Source organism: Mycteria americana, chromosome 15, assembly GCF_035582795.1.
Source record: "Mycteria americana isolate JAX WOST 10 ecotype Jacksonville Zoo and Gardens chromosome 15, USCA_MyAme_1.0, whole genome shotgun sequence".
NCBI classification, from domain to species: domain Eukaryota; kingdom Metazoa; phylum Chordata; class Aves; order Ciconiiformes; family Ciconiidae; genus Mycteria; species Mycteria americana.
In genome coordinates, this window is record NC_134379.1 from 12,861,499 (window position 1) to 12,884,079 (window position 22,581).

The window sequence follows — 22,581 nt, forward strand, 5'->3', positions numbered from 1 at the left end:
TTTCTTAATGTCTGACTGAAACCCCTGAAGCTGCAACTTGGAGCTGTTGCCTCTTATTACTACTCCTTCACCTTAAAAGTCATTCTTCCAGATGGTTCTTAGCCCAGTGGCCAGACTGGCACCACACATGAGCTTAAAGGACTTGTTCACTGATGTTCAAACCCTTTGAGTGTTCCTTTACTCTGATTTGGGCCATATCATATTCTTCATCTTTAATGCTTTTAGGTGGACACTGCAAGTGAAATGGAAGAACTGGATGTTGACAGCATCTCTCTAATGCCAGAGCCAGGCAGCCAAGGCCCTGCAAAGCTCCAGGTGTTCTTAGCTCGATACAGGTACTGGGTCATTTCTTGTGGTCTGAGGTTAGACAGGTTATCTCAGAGTTGCCTACTGTACCCTGTTCTCTAGCATTAACCAGTGTTAGGGATGGGTATTAGGTTAGACCATGTATCTTATTCCTCCATGCAATTTTTTGTGACTTGTTATTTCCTGTACAAGCAAATCCAAAGTGCTTGGCTGAACAAAAACATAGTAAGCTTATTTGTTGTTCAGTGAACAGCACTGCGTGAAACTTTTTTTTTTTAATTTGGATGGAAAATTAAGTTTGAATTGACACATTCCTTGAAATGTCTGATTTCTTCAGAATAGTTCAAGAAATTGTCTCCAAGAAAATCGTATTCCAACAATTAAGAAAATTTCAGCCCAGGAATCCTGAATTGAAGTTTTTGACCAAAATCATTCTGGTTGTAATTTTAAAAGAAAAAGAATGCACGGAATAAACCCAGATTTTTCTCATAACTGTTGCAATCCACTGAGCAATAGCCACTAGCTATTACAGTTCAAAAAGTATTGGCATACCCTTCAGCTTTTAGACTGTGGATTGGGAGGAAGAGAACTGTGATGATTCTGTACTTGTGAGGAGCAGATCAAATGTGATCTGTGTCTTTGTGTCAGAGTCTTGGGCCCATAAGGTCTTGCTCAGCTCAGAGAGAGGATAACATTGCTTTGGCATGTTGAAATGCCTTTTAAAGACTAAAGAGCAGGAATTAGCAGTAGGTACTTGCAAAGGTAAAGGTTTTTTTATGAGGCATTTTCCTGTGATAGGCCCTCTAATTAGCTCACGGATCGCTGGGTGGGCAGGTTAGAACTACCTGGAGTCCAAATCGTATCACCAATGTATTTATCATTTTCGCACTAGTGGAGCTTTTGGACTGCTGTTTAAAATGTGGAGTTACAGTACTAAGAGTTGTATAACTTGGATCCTGAGGGCTGGATAATTATGAAGAAAAAGGCTAGAAACCTTTTCTTCAGTCAATTCTTGCACAAAGCAGCTCATTCTTAGGGTTTTAAATATGCAAATTTTGAGATTCTGTGCTGTGCTTGTCCGTGACAGTTGTATGGCTGATAAAGTGTACCTTAAATGTTTGGGGCATTTTTGATGCTTTGGGGTTGTTTGTGGGTTTTTTGTTTTGGTTTGGTTTTTTTCCCCAAACTATTAAGTACATGAAATGTAGAGAGCTATCTACATAAAATAGTTAAGAGTGCAGGTGAATTTAAGGATGTCTATTTTAGAAATGCAGAGTCCTACAACTTACCTACTTGGTACACTCAGAAACAAAACAGGCACTCAGGTAATTCAAATATTTTTTTAAACACTTTCTTGAGTCACTCTGATCTGTTCCTTCAGATGCCACAAGACAACTGTTCTGCTACTCAGAAAATTATTCCTAGCTGCTATTTGAACATGGAGCTATATGTTATTAGTTATATATAAAACCGTGAACTAGAGTGTTGACCTATGTCTGTGGAATTTGCTGCTTGCAAAAACTGGATGCAGTCTCAGTGAACTGTAAGCTGATCACAGCTTGAGTGTGTTGCTGTGAAAGTTTCTATACAAAGTAAGTCTTCATATTGTAAATATTTCAGCTACAATCCTTTTGATGGACCTAATGAAAATCCAGAGGCAGAGCTTCCACTGACTGCTGGAGAATATATTTACATCTATGGAGACATGGATGAAGATGGCTTCTTTGAAGGTGTGTTGTAGTAGAATGAAATGTGACCAAACTGCTGTGGAGAGTTCATCTCTTTAAAAAAAAATGAGAGAGGAATTTAGTGAACCTTGAAAACTCAAGATAAAGGTTTTCTGCCCAATGTTAGTCTGTTAGAGGGAAGAGCAGATTCTGTTGGAAAAGGGTTTATTTATGTCATGATTAAATTAAGTCTAAAACATGAAATCCTGGTCTAGTGATTTCAGTGGGAATTTTGCCACTGCTTTCAGCAGAGCTCCAGGTTTCATCCCCATATGGTTCCCTCCTAGCCATGAAGAGGAACATGTTCAGCCCTGGGCACCTTCTGCAGATGGTCTGTTCCCTTCATTCCAGTGACTGTATAGTGAGCCAGAGACTGTAGGCAGTTGATAGTCTTGATTACCTCTTGCTCTTTTGGCAGAGTAGGGTAAGCAGCCCAAACTACAGTCGTCCTATTTGGTGTTGTACAGTGTGTCTTTTGGCACCTTTGAACATGATCCTGGTTGACTAATAGGCAGATGGAATTGAAACCGAGAATTGTGGACTGTAAATTTGTAATGAAGTTTCTCTGTGGAGCTGGCTTACTTAACGGGATGAAGGATCCTAATTTACTGAGGTGCTTTGCAAGAGCTGAGGCAAATGCATGCCATGTTGCACTGCTTGCTCGTTGACTGTTTGGCTCTTTCTTTCTATTTCCAAGCTTCTCATGTATTTATTTGTTTGTTTGTTTGTTTATTGTTTAAAGAATAAAAAGGTTATTCTTTACTAACGTTTTCTGCTTTCCCTGCTTTCAATTGATTTGCTGTAGGTAGAGTTTGAAAGGGGAAAGTAAGTGCAATCCCTACACACTGCTCATTTGACTGTGATTTGATGGTTCTTGCATGTACCAAGAGTGCTGTGGTATCAGTCATCCTCGTGGGTCCTTTTGGGACATCCTTATTACAGAAGCTAACATAACAAAGGAGGGAACTAAAAAGAAGGCCAGAGCTGGAAAGATGGACTTTCTTGAGGAAGTACTACAAAAAACAAATCTGTATGGCTGGGAGAAGACGTAAAGTCATCAATCTGCATAGTTTGGGAAGGCTAGAAAAAGACACCTAAGTTAGTGAAAGAGCTGTGATGAGGAACAATAGGATAACGAAGAAGGAAAAACCCATAAGTTAATTACACAAAACAACTTTCTAGTTAGTTGGCTCTAGAATGTGTGGATCAGTGAGTCTTCTCACTGTGGGCATTAGGATCTAACTAGGGCAGCCTTAGGAAATGCAGGAAACTTTGTCAGGAATAACCTTCCAGAGGTTTTTCTTCATTCCTGACTGCAGTGTAGTTATGACCTAGCATAGACATTGTCACATTGTCGTCACAGATGGGTTGGAAGGCTGAATGGTAGGTGCAGTGGTAACAGGTTTCCTGTTTTTTGTTTAGGGGAGCTGATGGATGGCCGGCGAGGGCTGGTCCCCTCCAATTTTGTTGAGCGAGTTTCAGATGATGACCTCATGACGTTTCTGCCTTCGGAGCTGAATGATCTCACGCATAGTTCATACCAGGAGAAAAGTTTTGTCAGTGCAAGCACCAGCAGTGGAGATAAGAGTGATTTCTCCATTGAAGAGAGTAGCATCAGTCCATTGGCCAGTAGAGCAGACGGAGACCAGGAGGAACCTGTTAGTCATACAGCAGTGCCTTACCCAAGAAAATTGACTTTGATCAAGCAGCTTGCCAGAAGCATAGTAGTAGGCTGGGAACCACCACTTTTGCCAGCTGGCTGCCCAGACATACAAAGCTACAACATCTATGTGGATGAGGAGCTACGTCAAAATGTGAAGAGTGGCTTTCAGACCAAAGCAGTGATTGAAAAGCTGGATTTAAAGGCAAAAGCTTACCGTGTATCTGTGCAGAGTGTGACAGAGCAAGGCAGTTCCGATAAACTGCGATGCACTTTCTTTGTGGGGCAAGATTCTTGTGTGGCACCAACTATGCTGAAAGTCAGAAGCGTCACTGCTACGTCAGCAGAGGTCATGTGGCTTCCCTGCAACAGCAATTACAACCATGCAGTGTATCTCAATGGGGAGGAATGTGACATAACAAAACCTGGGGTCTACTGGTACACCTTCCGCAACCTGCAGCCAAGCACTCAGTATGTTGCCAAGCTGGAGGCCCGGCCCTTGAAAACACCTTGGGAAGAGGTCCCAGAGGGGCAGGAGCAGAACTCAGCTGTGATACACTTCACTACCCCACTAGCAGGTATCAGAGCAGTCATGTCCATTGCCACTGTGCATGGAGCGCTTGGAGCAGTGTGCTCTGTCATTACTTCGCTATGAAGCCTTGGGGCAAAGGGGAAGCAATGTTTATTAAGTCCCAAAGCCTGAGATGCTGTTCTGTTTTGTCTTAATGTTTTCCTATCTTTATTTTAAAAATTTATTATCTCTTTTGTTTTCATTTGCTCTGGGAAGACATCCCCTTTGCTGATTTGAGCAGCATGCCTCTCAGGGCATGGAAGATCTGGTTTGCCATGACCTTGCTCTAAGGGTTGCTGCATCTTAGCCTCAGCTACTTTTGCAAAGTCCTGTTTTCTCTGCATTAAAGCTTTCACAGAACAAGAGCGCCTTATTTTCTCTGGTTCTGTCTATCACTTCCCAAGACTAGCCTGGTTATTCTAGTATGGTTCTGCAGTAGCAAGTCTGGTGTGGGAGTTTTCTCTTTGATTCTAACCAGGATTTAGTTTAGCTTTATGCAGTAGTCAGGTAAGCAAGAGGAAAATATGTTTGGTCTCTCACAGGCACACCTGATGCTCCTTTGGATGTCCAGGTAGAAGCTGGTCCCTCACCAGGTATCCTCGTTATCAGCTGGTTACCTGTTACCATTGATGCCGAAGGATCTTCCAATGGAGTTCGAGTCACGGGTTACGCGGTGTATGCGGATGGACAGAAGGTATTGTGCTGATGCTGTGTGAGGCTGGTGTTTGTGCAGGTGGGTGGCTGGAGGCTGGTGCAGGGGTCACGGGCAGTTGCAGAGCCTCAAGACCTGGAAAACTTGATCCAGTAGGCATGCCATGAGGAGGCAATGACAGTCCTTGGCCTGGAAAGGAATGATATCAGAGAAGGGACAATGCTTGGGCTGTTTGTTTTGACTAATGCACACCAAAAAAGACATCTGTCCAGATTTTTGATGTGTTCTTGATATAACTGAGCTAGGACAGTTCCTGTGGCAGGACACTTCACTAGCAAAACAGGACAACTAGTGTCAGCTTCCTCTGTCTCACCCTAGGCACTAGCCTGATCCTTGGGGAAGCAATGGGCTCAATGAACAATGAGTCCACAGGGCACGGACAGAGTACAAGTACACAACCTTGCCACCACTTGGGGCTTGTCTCTGGACTATGAGGATTGTGGTTTAGTTCTCCAGCCCTTTCTTAAATTGGGGACAGGTGAAGGCAGAGGTGTAGAAACACCCCAGGGTGCAGTACGAATACTGGTAAAGAACCTCCAAGGATATTCTGTATTAAAAGTGGCCTGTGGTCTTCTGCACACATGATGATGTGCCATTGGCCATGGGAGAGACAAGCCACAGCTGTTTAAAGGAGCACAGTGCAAAACAGAGCGGTGCTGTGTTGGATGATTCCTCTTTTATCATGGCAATGCTTTTTCCTCTATGCAGGTCAAAAAAGGAGGAGTCTGGGAAGGTAGGTGAAAGGGAGGCCAAAAAAAGGGATAGCCTTTTAAAGCATAGGGAACAAGGAGAGTTAAAACTTGGAGTAGGAGGGAATATAGTCAAATTTTATGGAATAACCAGTTTCTCAAATGGTAACAATTTCTCTTTACTCTTTATTCTTCCCTGATATTGTGCAGAAGGGTGAGAATTCTGTACACCTGCTCTCAAGAGCTTTGGGGTCTGTTGTTAACTTTGGGTTCAGGAATTGTCATTCTCAGAAGGGCTGTGCTGTGCACAATAAATAATTGCTCCCTGTTTTTTTGCTTGCAGGCAATAGAAGTTACTTCTCCAACAGCTGGGAGTGTCCTGGTGGACTTGTCCCAGCTTCAGATGTTCCAGGTGTGCCGGGAGGTTTCTGTGAGAACGATGTCTCTGTACGGGGAGTCAGTGGATTCAGTTCCAGCCCAGATTTCCTCGGTCTTGCTGCGAGCCTCTCACCGCTCTTCACCTTCAGATTCTGCCGTTTCTACCACTTTTACCCCTAGACTGCTCCGTGGAGAACCCAGGGGCTCTTTGACTGCATGCAGCCCACCCACACACCAGACGGCTGCACTCCTGCTTGGACAAAAAGTTCCCACTGATAGCTCAGATGCCAAATTGACTGATCTGTCCTCCAGCCATGATGGCTCAGCGCGATCTCTGCCAGAGAAAGCCTCTTCACTGCCGCACCTCTCCTCTCCCAGTGCTTCCTTGGTGCAGGTTTTGGGCACTTCCCCACAGGGATCGGACGCTGCACAAGACAAGAAATGCCTGACTGTGCCTCCTCAGCAAGCTGGCAGCACAGTGCTCCCCGGTGAGGGCACGGAGCCTGTCCCTTCAAGGGAAGCAGAATTGCAAGGCCTGGGCAAAGGGACGGAGGTGCAGGTAAGTGCTTACATCTCCTGCCCAGTACCACAAGTGCTGGGAAGGAGAATGGATCATTTTGGGGAAAGGAACAAAATGCCACCGAGCATCTTTCTCTTTCTGTGACACACTGGTGCCTTTGGGCCATCATCCAGTGGTTGGCAAACCAGCAGGGAGTATTGGCTGCTGTTGTGTACCTGGAAGAGCAGATGAAGCTCACCACTTGATTGCATGCGTGCAAGCAGGTCAGGAATAGAGTCAGGAAAGCAAGAATTCATCAGAGAAGGTGAAAAGGATGTTTCCACTGCTGATGATGTCAGTCTTAGTCTGGCATTGCTGTGCTCTCTGACTTGAAGGGGTCTTCTCCAGTCTAGTGGGTTTGCGCAAGGCAGAATAGGCACTCTAGCACGGTGGAGCACCTTAGCGGACTGCACAGCGAGGCAGCCATGTTTGGAGAAGAACTGGCAAGCTGTCATGACATTGGGTATTTGGAATCCTGTAGGGTGCGTGAGTGCTTTCAGGGCTTTTTTAGGACAGTGGTGAGGATGTCTGAGAGCCCCATAAGAAAACAGGTAAATGATCTGCAAAGCGCTCACTCTGTGGCAAGAGGGAAGTGGGTCCTCTTGGTGTGATGTATTATATCAGGAAAAAGGATCTTTTTCCCATTCTGACCTTTGACATCGGGGACGCAGGGGAGTGCTTCAAACTGTTAAATTCAGCATGACTTTATTAATCATGGCAGTGTGAGCTTGCAAAGGCTCAGAGTTAGACAAAAGCAGGGAAGACTTCTGATAATTGCTGGAGCATCAGCAGCTGTGTGGGCCCAACACCAAAGGCCAGGTAAATACACAGAAGAATTGAGATGTTGAGTCCAAAATTTCAATCATCATTCTTCAGCCCCTGGTCATTTGCTGCTCATAGTGCTTCAGGTCAATTGTTGTGATTCGTTGCCCACATTTAGACGTCTAGTGTAGGTGGCTATGGACGGGTGGGTCGCTTTGCCTCCTTTGTAGTCAGTGGAGTGAAATGGGTGCTTCCAGGATGCAAATCATCCTTCGTGCTTGAGATGTCTGTCTTCACTTGGCTGTCAACAAAGAGAAACAGGGCAGAAGGATCCTAGCTGTCAGATTAAACATGAGATCTAGACCTGTCTGGCTTTTGCCTGAGGCCAGGGGACATTTAGAAACTAGGCGCTGCAGTGTCTAAATCTCCTTAGGGGTCTGAGCCTGTAAATATTTTCAAAGTGTGCCTAATATGTAAGGACAGGGTTGTGCTCCATTGCAAAATACAGTGGAGGCTGCCTTATTTTAGACTGAGGGTTAGAGAAGGGGGTGGTTGATGAAGGCCCACCTGCCTTACCCTCCTTGTTCCTGGGATTCCACTCCTCCATCTCCCAGAGGTTTTCTTAAACACCAGACTGAACTGACTGGAAGACACGAAAATTTAAAATTTCTGTAATCCAACTAGATGACCTAACCATGGGTCTGTGCAGTTGTACTCTCTATGTATATTCTTCTTCATTAATTCCCCTTTTCTTCACAGCCCTTACCAGCTCCAAGTGCTGGGGCAGTGTCCTCACCTCCAGCTCCAGCTAACCTGCAAGCTGGTGTGTAGGACATTCCTCTGGCAGATGAGAGTGGGAAATGACCTTGTTTTATAGCTTGGGCTCTTCTTCTTGCTGCTCTAAAACTAGTTATTGTCAATGCATTTCTGTGGCTTACATGAGCCATGTGTGGTGGCCAGAGCTGCAGCAGTGGAAAGACCGTGTGTCTGCTTGCACCTGATGGCAGCGAGGGATTTGTTCCGGGGCTGGCCAGCCTTCCTAGCTGCAGATTGCCTGCCAAAATATTCATATGCTAACAGCACAGAAAGCTTAGTGTTTGTGTCAAAGAGTTTGGGGTGGTAAGGGCGCACAGGTATTGCATGATACCTCTACCAGGTTTCATTGTTTGTGATGACCTTTTTTTGGTTTGTTTCCCAGATGGAGCAATCCGTAACCAAAGCGCCAGAGCTGGAAAGCCCATCTAAAAGTAGTCTGAAGATACGTATGGAGACCTGCCATGCATGCTCAGTGGAAGAGTCACCAAAAGGTCCCAATGCTGAAAGAGAGAAAGTGGCAAAGGAGAAGCACTTGACCGCAGAGCCTCTGCCTTCTCCCAGCCAGGCTGAGGGAACAGAGGGCACCTTCCGGGACACAAGTGTGGGTGGGAGCAGCTGCCAGGAGTTCCTGAGGTTGTCCCCTGGCAAAGAGATGATGAAAGAAATGTCCAGAGTGAAGAGAGAGGTTTGTTTAACCTTGGTTGAATGTCTCCGCCCATGGAGGGATGTGAATTGTATTTGACACCCCTAGGTTTTATAATCTTATGCAGTACTGTTCTTCTGCAGGCTATAAAACATGTCTGCTAGTTTTGTGTCTGTGTGTGCATGTACACACGTGCCAATTGCTGCACTGGGTGCTGCCCAATTTATTTCCTGGCACACTTTAGCTGTATGTATACTAGAGAAAGGTAAAATGCTACTTTATTGCTGAAACAGAGTGCCTGAGAGGACTGAGGAAATCTGTTTTGCTTTTCAATAGCAAGAAGAAAAAATGTCTGAAATGGGAAGACGACAGCTGACCCTTTTTGCTGAGCACAACCGTAGTTCTGACCTTTCAGATATTTTGGAAGAGGAGGAAGAAGATGAACTGTCTTCAGAAGCTCTGGAAGAGAAGAACTGGGACCAGAGAGCGCCATGTTACCAGGAGAATGGGGAAAAGGTAACTTGTAGCAGAGTAATGCTTGTGGGGAGCACCAGTGCAGCCATCCCATGTCATCAGCTCACAGGAGGAGGTGCTGGTCCGAGCCCAGCGCTCTCAACAGTGCTTGGCTAAGTTCCTGCCTGCTCTGCTTTTACTCCCTGTGTTGTCTTAAGCTAGTGAAAATGCAAGTTCTTTGAGAGGGAAGGGTGTTTATATGTAATTAATGTACCCAGGGTTTAATTAGTTGGAAAAACACACAATGTAATGTGAACTTTAGAACCCAGGGTTAAAAATCAATCCTATTGATCAAGTTCTTAATATAGATATAAACAGTGAACACATAGGAATCTGTGAAGTCCACCCATCTGTCAATCCTGTACCAATCCACCTTCCCTCCTAAGGCAAAACAGGCATGTAATATTTTGGCCTCAGTCCTGCAAGCTCTCCTGAATGTGAATAACTGAGTGCAGATTATTTTGCTTGGATCTTGGTGGTCTCTGTAGGAATGGATGGCTTGTAGGAATGGAACCATGGCTTTGCAGTTCAAATGTTGCAAGTGAGGAAATACTGATTGAGCTGAACTGTGAGTGATGTTAATTCATGTTACAAGTTCAAACAGCTAAAGCTAGTTAGTGTGTTATAATGCATCTGTGATAGGTAATGTGCTTAAAACCGCATGACTGGAAAGCGGTATGTAATCATACAAATTACAGCAATTGAGATGAATGTGCATGAGGGAAAGTACTGAGGTTGAATGAGAAATTAGAAAGATTTGCAGGAAATGTATGCCTATATAGCAAGAAAGTACCCTCTTTTTTTTTCATGTGACCAAAGAACATCTGTAGTTTGATGCTGAGCTGTGTGCCTGCTAGCCTGCAGCACAGATGGAATGGGTCTGGTGAGCATTAAATGATCAGTAGCAGGCAGTGTAATGATTCTGGAGTAAAGTTGCTGCTGTTCCTTTTCTCCTTCTGAAGGGGGTTCTGCGTCCTGGGTGGGGAGGTTGGACCTGCAGTGCAGCGTGTCAGGAGCCCCAGGAGAGCCTAGTGACTGGAGATGCTGGGGCCGCCTGGGAAGGAGTTGTTGAAAGGGCTTCCAGTTGTTGGGATTGCACTGGGAAAAAATGGAAGAAAAACAGTTTCCCTGGAAGGAGAAAAGAGAAAATAAGAACAGTCAAGAATGCCGTTCCTTGTCTCTTTTTCCTGTATGTTTTTGTTGGGTTTTGTTTGTTTTGGTTTGGGTTTTTTTTTTCTGAAAAAGAAACACCAAAACCCCATGCACATCCTGTTGAGATGGGAAAACTGATGCTTCTTGGCCTGATAAAGTGATTGTTTTCTGTTCTGGCAGTGACAAGTTGAGGGTGTGAGCACGACAAGATGCTGAACGCGGAGAGGGCATCAGGGGCAGGAAGCTTTAGGGCACAGAGCTCCCAACACTGCCTTATAGAGTGAAGGAAGAGGGTGACTGAAGCTGGCCAGGTCTAAGCAGGGCTGTTTTCTAGGATTCTGTGTATTTAGTAACATTTTGGGTTATCTCAAGACTCCTCAGCCAACTGTTTCAGGATTTGGGGGATGAAAGAATGGAGGGGTGCTGCTTTTAAAATGTTTAACCTCAAATAAGTTGTTTAATTTCTGAAACCATTTGTTATATTAAAACTCAAAAGCAAAAGCCACAACTTTGTAACCAGCTAAAATAAGTCTTACTGGACTTATTTTATGGTTACAGTTATAAACTTGCATGTTCCTAATTGGTGCTAACAAGGTAGGAGCCTAGTGTGCGTGTCCTGTAAAGAGAGTTTGAGGAAGCTGAGCTTGTTTGGTCTGGCAAAGAGGAGGTTAGCAGGAGATCTTGTAGCTGCCTACAACTATTCAAAGGATGGTTAAAAGGATGAGAGAGCCAAAGTTGTCTTGTTCGTGGCAGATGATATAAAAAGAGGCAGCAGTCATGAGTTGCTGTTTGGGAGGTTCATGTTGGAGATTAGTCCAAACTTCTTTCCCAGGAGGGTGGCGTAGCCTTGGGACAGGTCCCCAGAGAGATGGGGGATCTCCATTATTTGGTGTTTTCAAGCCTCAGCTAAGCAAAGACGCTGATTTACTGTTGGCAACAGTCCTGCTGCAATTAGGAGATCAAACTGGAGACCTCTGGAGGCCCCTTCAACCAATTCTAAATACAATTCAAGTCCAACTTTTGCTTGGAAAAGGTTATGGAGGTTGGAATAATCAATAGGCAGCTTACAACTGCCTTTTTTTTTTTTCCCCACTGTGATTCAGTTTGTAATTATCTCTGAACAGGCCTGCTCATGCCTGCAGCTTAAAACATCAATAGCTACATATGCTTTGTAAACTATTTGTAAATGTTTTTAGAACATGCCATGATATAAATTGTCAGGGAAGTTGAACAAGAGACCTCCAGAGGTATCTTCCAACCTAAATTACACTAAGCATCTGGGATTCTACCTTTTTATTTTAGTATAAATGTAGTAAGAGACAAAACATAAATTCTACAGTTGGTCCAAGACAAATTTTAAAATTCAGCAGTGTTTTCCCAAAAGTTTTATGTGACCTGTTAGGCTCTTACCCAGCTGCAAGTGAAATACAAGTCTCTGTGACTCATTTGAGGTAAAGGGTTTTCACGTGTATTTGTGGCAACTCTGTTCACCTGGATTTGCACACAGTAAACTACTGTAGAGCTGGACCTTGACAGGTGGTGGGAAGGGCCTAGGGAAGGTCCTCCCATAGCAGCAACATCTCCAAGGGGTGTCTTGCTGCACAGGGTGACTTCCTTCTTTTCCAGTGTGAGGGCAGAGAGGTAAGGGAGGACTGTGTGTCCTTTTGTGAGCACAGGCTGTGAGACTCATCTCTGCAGAGAGAGGAACCCAGTCAGCTCTAATGTGCAGTGAACAGCTGTGGAGGAATTGTGCCTCTCCTGCCCCGTCATCCCAGACTGGGGATCTTGAAGCTGTGGGGAATCGAGTGGGCAGGATGAAAGGTGCTGCAGATAGTTGTGTGTGTAGAGGCAGAGGCTGGGAGGGAGCTCTTCCATGCATTGGCTTTTCTCGCTTTCCGCTGCATTGCTAGTTCATCTTATTGTCTTTTGCCAGAAGACCCATTGCTCTCTTTTGCTTCCTACCCTTGCTTTGCTGCAGACCACAGTCGTCGCTCCATGCTGCTGTGCTGGGAGGGAATCAGCTGTAACTTTGTCTATCTTTTTAATGTTTATTTCCTCTCTTTTTTCCTTTGCTTGTCCTGGCTGTGGCTTTTCTCTGGGGCTGGGTACAGATGGATCTTTGTGATACTGACAGCGATGAGGAGATTCTGGAGAGGATACTAGAGCTCCCGCTTCAGAAGAACCACAGCAAGAAATTGTTTAGCATCCCTGAAGTGACTGAGGATGAGGACGAAGATGAGGATGAGAAGTGTGTTATGGAAGAAAAGGCAGACCCTCAAGACTCCTTGGAAAAGCTTACCTACCATTCAGGAAGGACAGAGAAGCCGCTCAACATCAAGGAGCCATTTCTAAAGGCAGATGGGAGTAATACCTCCATGGATCTGTCTGCTCAGACTCTGCAGGAGGAGCATGGTGTTAAGGAGAGCAGAGGGGATGCTGACCATGAGAATCCTGCCTTTGTCCAGCTGGCCTGGAGTCAGAAGAAGTCAAACTGGAACTGGGGCTACCAAGAGAATGATCCGAAGTCTGGGACTGGGGCAAGTCCCTCATGGAGCAAGAAGAAGGGAAATAATTATCGAGAGAAGATCCGGAGTCGGCCTGAGATGGGTAGGAAGAGACAGAATGATTTAACAGAGCACTGCAGTCGTCTGCTGGGCAACTGCAGCCAGATGGGAGGCAGGTTATACAGAGCTCCTAGCCTCAGGGAAGAGCTGAACATTGTGAGTAGTGCTGGTGGTAAGGAGGGGTTTGATATGTACAGTCGTGCCAGAGAAGGCACCTTACGAAAAAACCACATGAAAGCAGTGGTTTCAGGGTTTGCAGAACCTGCTGTGATGGCAACAGACTACTCCAGCCCCAGGAGCCTGGAAATAGACATTGAATATGACTCTGAAGATGATCAGGATTCGACCTGTGCATCCCCACCTGAGAGCAGGCTGTGGCCAGAAAGGTCCCAGAGCTGTCAGGGGGACTGGAGTGATTGCTCCAGTCAATCTGAGGTTGCCCACATGGATGGCAGAAGGGACCTGACCAGACTGGAGATGATGGAAGAGCAGGGTATGGAGTGGGCTGGGTCTCCGAGCAGGCACCTGCGATTCTTCTGCCAGGAGAAGGAAGCACTGAGATGCGAGAGCAGTTCTGAGGAGCAGGGCTGGGAGCTGGACTGTAAGTCACCTGGCTGGAGAAGGAGGCTCGAACATCCTTCGAAGGGGATACGTAGCACCTCCTTGCACAAAAGGGTTGGGTGACTTTTCCTATTCTGGCTTTGAAGCAGCTTGCAGTGGCGTTAGCTTCCCTCTGCTTCCCTGGCCTGCCTGTATCTTGCTTTGTTCAGTGTTGTCCAGAGAAAGGACCCTCCTCTAGGATTGTCTGGAAGAATATCTGAGAGATTCTGTAGTTCTCTGCTGCTCCGTGGCTTTTCTTGTATTAGCTGCTTCTGCTTTTCCTGCTAACTGGTCGAGTGTCACCGATGCAGTATTCCTTTTCGCACTGGGTCTTCCTCCCCATGGCAGGAGGCTGTGGGACCCAAATGAAAATCCCTGGTGTAATAAGCTGATTTGTGAAAGCTTTGTGCAGATGATGACTGTAATGTCATTGCCTCCCCTCGAAATGCCCTTTCCTGCGTCCTCACGCTCAGCAAGGGGATCATCACTGGTGCCTGGCAGGGAGCCTGCCTGTACTTAGTTCTGTTTTCCAGTTCCCTTGGTATTTTCAGCTCTAGAGTGTCCCTGAAGAGGAATGTTGCATTTGGATGCACTGCTCTTTGTGGAGTGCGTTTGGGCTGAGTGCTGTTCACGTGAGTCAGAAGGCAGAGGCTGCTACTAACTCTCTGGTGGTTCCTGTTGCAGGCATCTGGCAATAAAGATCCTAGGGGCCAGGAGCTGCCTGGCACATCTGCCTGGCAGGCCCCCAGCAGAAGAGGGAACAAGAGCGTAAGGAGAAGCCAAATGCAGAAACCTTTGCTCTCTAGTCCAGGTGAGTGAGCAAGGGGAGAGAGTTGGGCAGCAGGAGAGAGGGAGGCTATTGGAAATGGCAGGGAGAGGCTAGTAGGCAGTATTTGAGCCGTGCAGGGCCATGGCAGGGGAATGGTGCTGACGTTGTCTTTGCTGTGTCCCCTGTCTGCACGCAGGTCCTCCAAGGAGCACCACTTCAGAAACCTCTGTTAAAGATGATGGCGTTAGAATATTTGTGGCTCTTTTTGACTACGATCCCGTTTCTATGTCTCCTAACCCTGATGCAGCAGAAGAGGAGCTCCCATTTAAGGAGGGACAGATCCTGAAAGTAAGAGTACACCTTAGTGAACATCTCCTACTCTGTATGGATCCATCTGATGTTCCAGGGACAGCACAAACCTTGGAGGCAGAGCCTCCTTTATCTTGGGAGTTTCCTTAGCTTCCCTTTCTCCTTTCTCTGTGCATCTCAGTCCCCGTAGCATGAACAGTCTCTGGCCTGTCTTTTCCCTTGCAGGTATGCGGAGACAAGGATGCTGATGGCTTTTACAGGGGTGAATGTGCAGGAAGGGAGGGGTACATTCCCTGCAACATGGTATCAGAAGTCCAGGTGGAGAATAATGAAATCAAGAAGCAGCTCCTAAAGCAAGGGTTCCTGCCTGCTGATACACCGATGGAGAGCATAGGTACTGTATCTCCTTTATGTGTGTGCTGTACTATTGTCAGCATGTTTCTTTGCTGAAATGTGGAAAGCTTAGTTGTGCTGTCAAGCTGTGTAGCCAGGGCAGCCCACCAAAACGATCTCTAGGGCTGGTCCCCAGGTTCTGAAGGCTTGTTTAGTGTCTGTTGCAGTAGCAAGCAGGGAGGTCTCGATGGATGAGGGAGGCAGGTGTTCTGAGGTCTCAGTTCATACCTGACTCTACTGCAGCACAGTGCGGCCCAAGGCTGCATTTGCAGCTGCTGGAGCTGCTACTGTGCTTGAGGTGTCATGTCTGTGAACTCAGCATGGAGTGTGAGTGAGGCTGATCCTTGCTAGAGAAGGGGAGCAAAAAAGTTTGAAGAGCAGCTGAAGGATGCAAACAAGAGTTTTCACTTCTGTGTTCTCCTTTGTTTTGTGAGTCTGTAATTGAACCCGTAGGGGTGACCCTGCTCTTGGGTGAGAGAATCTGTGACTTGGGAATGGAGGAAGATGGGGAGAGACTCATGGGGAAGGGGAAGGAAGGGTGTGAGACAGCAAGGTAGGCAGTCAGGAGTGTACAAGGAGCAGACCTGGTCTCCTCCTTACTCAGTCCCTGAAGTAAGTGGTTCAGTGCTTTATGCACTGCGGAGACTTTCCTGTTTCTTCCCACTCATGTACTCAGAGAGAGGAGAGGAACCTTCCCTGCAATGTGCAGCCATCACAGCTTGGGATGAGTTAGGCAACTGTGAGCTGCCCCGAGACTGCTGTCAACATACTGGTGTCCCAGTGCCTGTCCCTTATCCCTCCCATCTCTCGTCCTGCACCTCTCTGTGTACTCTCTGCTATCAGTGGCAATTGTTTGACCTGCTCCACTTGTTAAAACAAGAGGAAATTCTTGTTTTGGCTGGCCACTGTTTCCCTACCAGTTCAGCAGGGTAAAACAGCACAAGTGTGGGTCTGATGGCAAAGGTAAGCCCTAACATTGACTGAGCTGTTCCACTGCCTCTCACAGGCAGTAGAGGAAAAAAAAACCAAACAACCCCGCCCCCAAAAAACCCCAAGAAAAAGAGCGGCAATCCAACTTGTTTCCATTTCCTTGCAGTGAGACCCAGTATCCAGCCCTAGAGGCTAAGGGGCTGACAGTGCTCAGCTCCTAAATGTGGGTCTCTGGAAGGTTGATCCTGAGGAGCACAGGGGTCGAAGGAGTTGCTTTCACTTTGTGGCTATGTGATTTTTTGGTAGGTTTGTGTCCTTTGGCCTCTCTTATGTCTAGGGAGAGGAGACATTTGAGTAAGGCTTTTTTCACACTTGAGACATTCATAATGTTTCTCCTGCATGTATCCTCTGGTGCCCAGAGATGACTCTATGCCTGTGGTGGCCTTTGTCCCTGTGTGGATACACAGGGGTCTCTGTCCCCTGCCCCACTGCATACTCTCGGAAGAATAAAGGAACTTAATAGCTCTGAGACTTCATGAAACGTAGTGGGTTTGAAAGTTTTCAGGAGGGTGGTGGTAGTGAAAAAAACATACCTTATGCATGCATGCAGAGAGTAAACCTTGTTTCCTTAGACAGCCGGGCTGTATGTACCTGTGCTGTTTTCCTGCTGCCATAAACCTGTATTACAGCCTCGTAACTAAGAAAATGCCTTGGAGGGGTTAGTCTGGGAACTCCTTCTGCAGGCTCATCTGGAGACTCATCCAGTACTGATCCTGCTCAGTGCAGAAGCTTTAGCTAGAGACCTCCCCAGATCCCTTCCCACCTGAGTTGACAGGGTGCACCTCACCTGGCATTTTTCAAGTGTTTTATTTCATCCTTATGATGCTGCTTCTGAAAGAGAAAGTGCAGCGAAGTTTGTCTGATGTGTACTGTGGTATGGCTAATGGGCATAAATACAATGTGGATTTCTGTGTGTATTTGGGATGTGGATCATGCCTCATCTGAGTCCACATGAAAGAAATGGAGATTCAGGTTTTGCCCATAAAAGGCACGGTGTCTGCTTCCCAGGCATGTCATGCTACTCTGTTGCCTGTTCACTCTTCAAGATGCTTTTCACTTTCCGTTCACTGTCTGTTTCTCTTGTCTATTTATTTGCTTTTTTGGATTTTTATTAAGGAAATGGCACATTTTCTCCACCTCCACGCCGTCAAACCGTCCCTCCTCCAAAACCCAGACGCTCCAAGAAAGGTCTGTGTCACCCACTGCTTCCGCTTTGAGTTTTGCTATAGGATTACAGACTGCATTGAATTTTTACTACTTGCTTACAGGACCCTCAGATGTTTGTCTCTGTACGACTTCTAGGAAGTGGAAAGAGAACCCATCCCTGTGCTGGTGTTAAGTTTTTAACAACAGTGATGTCTTTTATAGTTTTGGAGCTTGACCTCTGCTTCTTGTTACGTCCCTGAGTCATGGTTACTGGTGTAGACTTTGAGTTGCATGAATGGTTTGCTTCTGTTGTTTGCTGCCTTGGTCTTTGTTCTTTTTGTTGTTTGTCAGTTGTGTTGTGTGGTCACTGTTGAAAGGTGAACTCTCACTGATGAGGCATTTTCTTCCCCCAGCAGGGCTGGATAAACAGGAGAAGTACCAGTCTCATCCAGGTGAGAACTGCTCTTTTTTACTATGAGGCGATAATGCATGATCGTAATACAGACGCGTTTTGCAGTCAAGGGCCAATGCAAGACCCTGTAGTGCTGCTTCAGAGCACTGTAAGAAAATGGTCATTCTCACGGAAGAAGAGTTTTAGTTCTTTTAATTTAGTAGTGGATGCAGTGACCTTTGACTAAAGAGGGAGTGTTTGAAGGTGGAGGGCACGCATGGTTGTGCTTTGGAGGAGCAGGGAAATCTCTTACTCATCTGATGCCACGGTCCTTAAAATCTCAGGTCCCTTGAGAGGGTGCTCACTCTGCTTAGATGCACAGTCATCTGTTGATGTCCAGAGAGGCCAAGCCTGCAAACCCCTTTCTAGCCTATCCAGTGTTGACCTGAAGCAGGGTTTAAATCTGTAAGATGAAGGACAGGACAATGTGTGTTTTCTGTAACACCAGACTTTGCTTTTGTAGACTCAGAGCAGGTCTGTAAGTAATGGGGCTGAGCAGGCAGGTGGTTGTGAAAGTGCAGCGTGTTCCCTGGATGATGAGGCCTGCAGTTCCCTTTGTGCTGAGCTCTGTGCTGCTGTGGCTGGGCTGCCAGCCAATGCTGTCCAGGGCTGTTGCTGTTCCCCTGGCGTTTGGAGGATAAATTTTGTACGTCAATAGCAGATCATTGCGTGGAGGGAGGAGAAATGTCCATTCAAGACACTATAAAGAGACTGCTGTCTTCTGTGTGTGTGTGTATGTATATAAAATACATATACGTGTGTGTGTAAAAATAGAAAACATAAAATAAAATATTCCTGTATATATGGGCAGGACACCAGGATGCTGGAATGGGAAGATGTCCCCACTTTTGTGCTTGTGAGGTGATACAGGAGATCAGAAAACTGCTTTACCAAATGTCTCTAGGGCCTCTAAGATCTCTCTCCCATTCAGTTTCCCTCTAGTATTCTTTTTGCTCAGTCCACTCCAAGAATGTGAAGGAGTTGCTGTGATTTGAGATTTTGTCCTAGAACTTCCAGCTCAGGATATTTTGTTTTATTTTTGTCCTGCAGGACAGAAGCATAAAGACTTTGAAGCTGAACTGCTGACTCCTCGAAGTATGGTGGCTGTCTTTGACTATAACCCTAAGGAGAGCTCTCCAAATGCAGATGTAGAGGTAACCACCAGCTGCTCACTCCTTTTATAGGTTTCTTTTTCCTCTCTCTTTTTTTCTTCTATTCCAAGACACTTAGCACTTCGGTCAAAACAGAGACGATTATAACTTGTCAATATTACTGCTAAAAAGGGATTGGCTGAAGTTATAAAATGTAGAGTTTGCTGGTATGTTCTCTCATGCATTTTCTGATAACAGTGCTCAGTTATCTGTGAAGAATATGAAGCAATATATCCCTAATGATTTTCAGTATGTGTCTCAGCAAAACTATGCGAGCATCTCATGGCCTCGTAGCATCCTCTAGTGATTAGACAGGACTAAGCAGATCTCGGGCAGGAGGAAGCAGCCCCTGCTGTTAGCAACTTATCCAGGGCACACTCTGGTAAAAGAAAAAACCTGCTTACGGGTTTGAATGGACTTCTGATACTTAAGATGAGCATGTCTTTTGTGTTAAATACTTGTGTAGGTCTTTGTTCAAGCAAGAAGACTTCGCTCCAATTTAATGGACCAGTCTTCTAAGTTCTTGCTTTTCAAGCAGTCCTTACATATAATCCAAACAGTATTTTTGTGGATAAGTCTGTTTCAGGTGGAAAGATTGCAATGCAGAATCCTTTCTGCAAAAAACCTTTCTAAATTAGAACATGCTCTGTTCTCTGTTCCTCCATAGTAGTGTTAGTCTACTCTAAGCAAACACAAATATGGGGTTTGGATTCAGATTCTTTCCATGCATCCAGAAAGGAGCATATGGCCAAGAGGTGGCACAGTTCAGGTAATGCTTGCCTCCCAAACTGAGGGTCCCATGAGCAAGACAGACTGCTTCTGAGGACAGAGTGTTGTAGGGATAGTGGATTATCTTGGCAGAGATACAATGAGAGCATGTATCTGGCCAAAGAACACTTCTGAGCCCTTGTCAACAAGAAGATGACTCTGTTTTTTGCAGTGATTTGGTCTTCCTAGAACCTTCCCTATGGACAGAGCTCAAACTATTGAAACAAGCTGTTGCATTTCTGTTGCATTCTTGGAGATGCTCCCCGTTCACACTCCCAGAAAATTTGGTCACCTGTTTTGCTAGAAGGCTGCAGCTGCTGTTTGTGAACTTGCACCAAGACATAGTAGGATCAGCTGCGCTGTTCTGTGTGTCTGTGAGTGAAGTTCCTTACAAGTGTCTTTCTGCTAGTACAAAGTAATTCACAGCCAACAGGAGGAACCTGCAGCCTCCAGAGATAAATTGAGTACTAGGGATATAATAACGTAAATATATTAAGAGGTAGGTCCCTTCCAGCTAACGCTTCTATGAAGTGCATTATAAAGCCAGTGTGTCTTGAGCGGGCCACAGGCTGTTTGGAGACTCCACCTTTTCTATCTTAGAGCAGCTTTTTTTCTGTAACTGGGCAGTTTCTTCCATTAGAAGAGACTGCTTACACCTTTGTGCTCAGTTTTGTGCTCCATGGAGCGCATGCTGAGGTGGCTGACAGGACAGACAGATGGGATGGTGACGGGTCACGTGTGTTGTACGGTAATGTTCTCTTTCCAGGCCAAATCTTCCCGTTTGTATGCATTCCTGCTAGTGACTAACCCCTGAGCATTGCACACAGAACAGGCTCATCCAAGGGAGCGGGATTTAGTACTTATATTTAAAGAAATGAAAGGTATTTCTGGTGCTCGTTCAGCTTGTTCTCAACATACCTTTCCAGAACAGGTGGTAGGTACTATTTTGAAGCCTTATTAAAATTGGTTTAAGAAACAGGCTTTGCTTTTGTCTTAATTTATGAAATGCTTCCTTAGCACTGAATTCCACAGTTACCCACTTCAGTTGCTCTTCTGCATCTTGGTCCTGCGTGAGTCTTAACACAGTGGCCTCCCTCCCTCAGGGTGAGATTGTGCAAAAAGCCCAGGGTGACCTTGTGTTTCTGGTGAGAAATTCCAGGCCGTGCTTCTCCTGTGACTGTTGTTCTCTTGCTCTTTGCAGGCTGAACTGACTTTCAGTGCCGGGGACATTATCACTGTGTTTGGGTCCATGGATGATGATGGATTCTATTATGTAAGTACAGGGGTTGGGAAGGTCCTGTGGCTACATCTGAAATTGTTGGAGTCCATCTAGTGGCAGGAGAGCAGAAATCAGGGAACAAAATATTCTGCTTTTGGAAAAAAAATAAACCCATATCTGCTTAGTGCAGGGCAGATTGTTTCCGGCAGTCCATGCTCTTCCTGTAAACCCAATATCCAAATGGTTCTGAGTTTATTTCTTGGCATAACTTGACTCCAGGTTTCCCAAAGCTTAGGATGCATTTTTCTGTATGTACGTCAGCTGAATCAGCATCTGCTATAAGCTAATTTGTCACCAGGCACTTAGACAGATGGTGTCATCCATAGCAGGAGGCTAAAATGGTAACATAAGAATAAAAATGTATGATGACCCCCATCCAGCCATACTTCAACTTGAACAAGCACTGGTATCTGTTTAATTTACTGTGCATACCTGGGGACTGTGCCTGCCAACGAGCTGTGTGCTGGACATGATCCTTGGCCCTTGGATCATCCACCTTTTCCTGTACAGAATGCAGCGTGTCTTCACACATAAAAGTTGAGGTTCAGCTCCAGGTAAAGTCTGGAGGGGATCACTGTAAATGTTTTATTTGACTTCTTTTATAGTGTTGGCCAAACAACATTGCTGGGGTTGTTTTTGTCTTGCTCAACCACCTGCTGTTGAACTGGAGATAATTTTTTAGGAATACAGCCAAGCTTGATTTGCACCTCTGGACCTCAGTGAGCACTGAAGCAATGCCTACAGGACATTGTACCAGTAGTACCGCATTCTTTAGAAAAATAAATAAGTACCAGAGCAAATCAAAGGCCTTTAGAAAGCTTGTGGCACAGTCATATTGCAGTTGCTTCCAGGATAGCAGTGGAAATTTTTTGAGTTTGTAGAAGTGACCATGTTGCTGGAATATATTTGTCATGGCTTGCTGCCACGTTTTCTTCTCTTCTGTGTTTTTGCACTCTGAATTGTTCCAGAACTAAGAAAGAATGTGAGTCATGAAATTTGCTGAGGATCCTTCCAACATGAGTGTGTTCCTGGGCTTCTCTCAGACCATAGCCTAGCCTTCTCTGCATAGGACTGCTCCTCTATTTATTATTTCTCCATCAGCCAGGAAACCTGATGTGAGAACTGAATGTTGATCTTGCAGGGAGAGCTGAACCAACAGAGAGGGCTTGTCCCATCTAACTTCTTGGAAGCTGTAACTTCGGATGGAGGCATGGTTGATGAACTTCATTCAAAAGATAAAGAAGCTTTTCCACTGAGTGCTGAGAGCCAGGTAAGATTGTGTGGCTTTGCATAGTACAGACATCCAAACTGTGGTGTGGCTGGAGATTGGGCATTGCACAGCATGCAGCATCTGATGGAATAATTTAAATTACTGCATGCAGCTCAGTTCATCCCATGGAAGATGCTCAAAAGTTTAGAAGGGACTGCTAGGAGCTCTTCTTGAAGACTTACCTATAGTGCAAAAAGAGGCACACAGCAACAACATCCACTGGGGCCTCAGTCTCATTAGGGTCAGGTGAGCAAAGAGCATCCCAGGTCCCACCAGCAAATACTTTCGATCCACAAAAGGGTCAGTGGTGAAATCCTGCTGCAAGCAAAGCAGTTAAGCCAGCTCCCCAGACACATTAAATTCCTCAGATATGCTCATATCCATGCCAAAGAGTTCTGGAGTT

General features: G+C 45.6%; 1 protein-coding gene across 7 annotated transcripts in view; it reads left to right on the forward strand.

Moving 5' to 3' along the window:
* Positions 1-22,581, forward strand: part of TSPOAP1 (TSPO associated protein 1) — a 50,320-nt gene that overhangs the window by 19,127 nt on the left and 8,612 nt on the right. For 3 of the 7 annotated variants that reach the window (XM_075517829.1, XM_075517827.1, XM_075517826.1), the window contains 16 exons: positions 226-335; positions 1,927-2,036; positions 3,456-4,271; positions 4,807-4,958; positions 6,009-6,602; positions 8,563-8,865; positions 9,160-9,339; positions 12,600-13,727; positions 14,337-14,463; positions 14,618-14,769; positions 14,956-15,124; positions 17,230-17,301; positions 17,673-17,711; positions 18,761-18,864; positions 20,831-20,902; positions 22,050-22,178. In XM_075517829.1, the coding sequence (XP_075373944.1) occupies positions 226-335; positions 1,927-2,036; positions 3,456-4,271; positions 4,807-4,958; positions 6,009-6,602; positions 8,563-8,865; positions 9,160-9,339; positions 12,600-13,727; positions 14,337-14,463; positions 14,618-14,769; positions 14,956-15,124; positions 17,230-17,301; positions 17,673-17,711; positions 18,761-18,864; positions 20,831-20,902; positions 22,050-22,178 (4,257 nt within the window). The remainder of the gene's footprint in view (positions 1-225; positions 336-1,926; positions 2,037-3,455; positions 4,272-4,806; positions 4,959-6,008; positions 6,603-8,562; positions 8,866-9,159; positions 9,340-12,599; positions 13,728-14,336; positions 14,464-14,617; positions 14,770-14,955; positions 15,125-17,229; positions 17,302-17,672; positions 17,712-18,760; positions 18,865-20,830; positions 20,903-22,049; positions 22,179-22,581) is intronic. The other 4 variants (XM_075517823.1, XM_075517824.1, XM_075517825.1 and 1 more) reach the window with 4 other exon arrangements.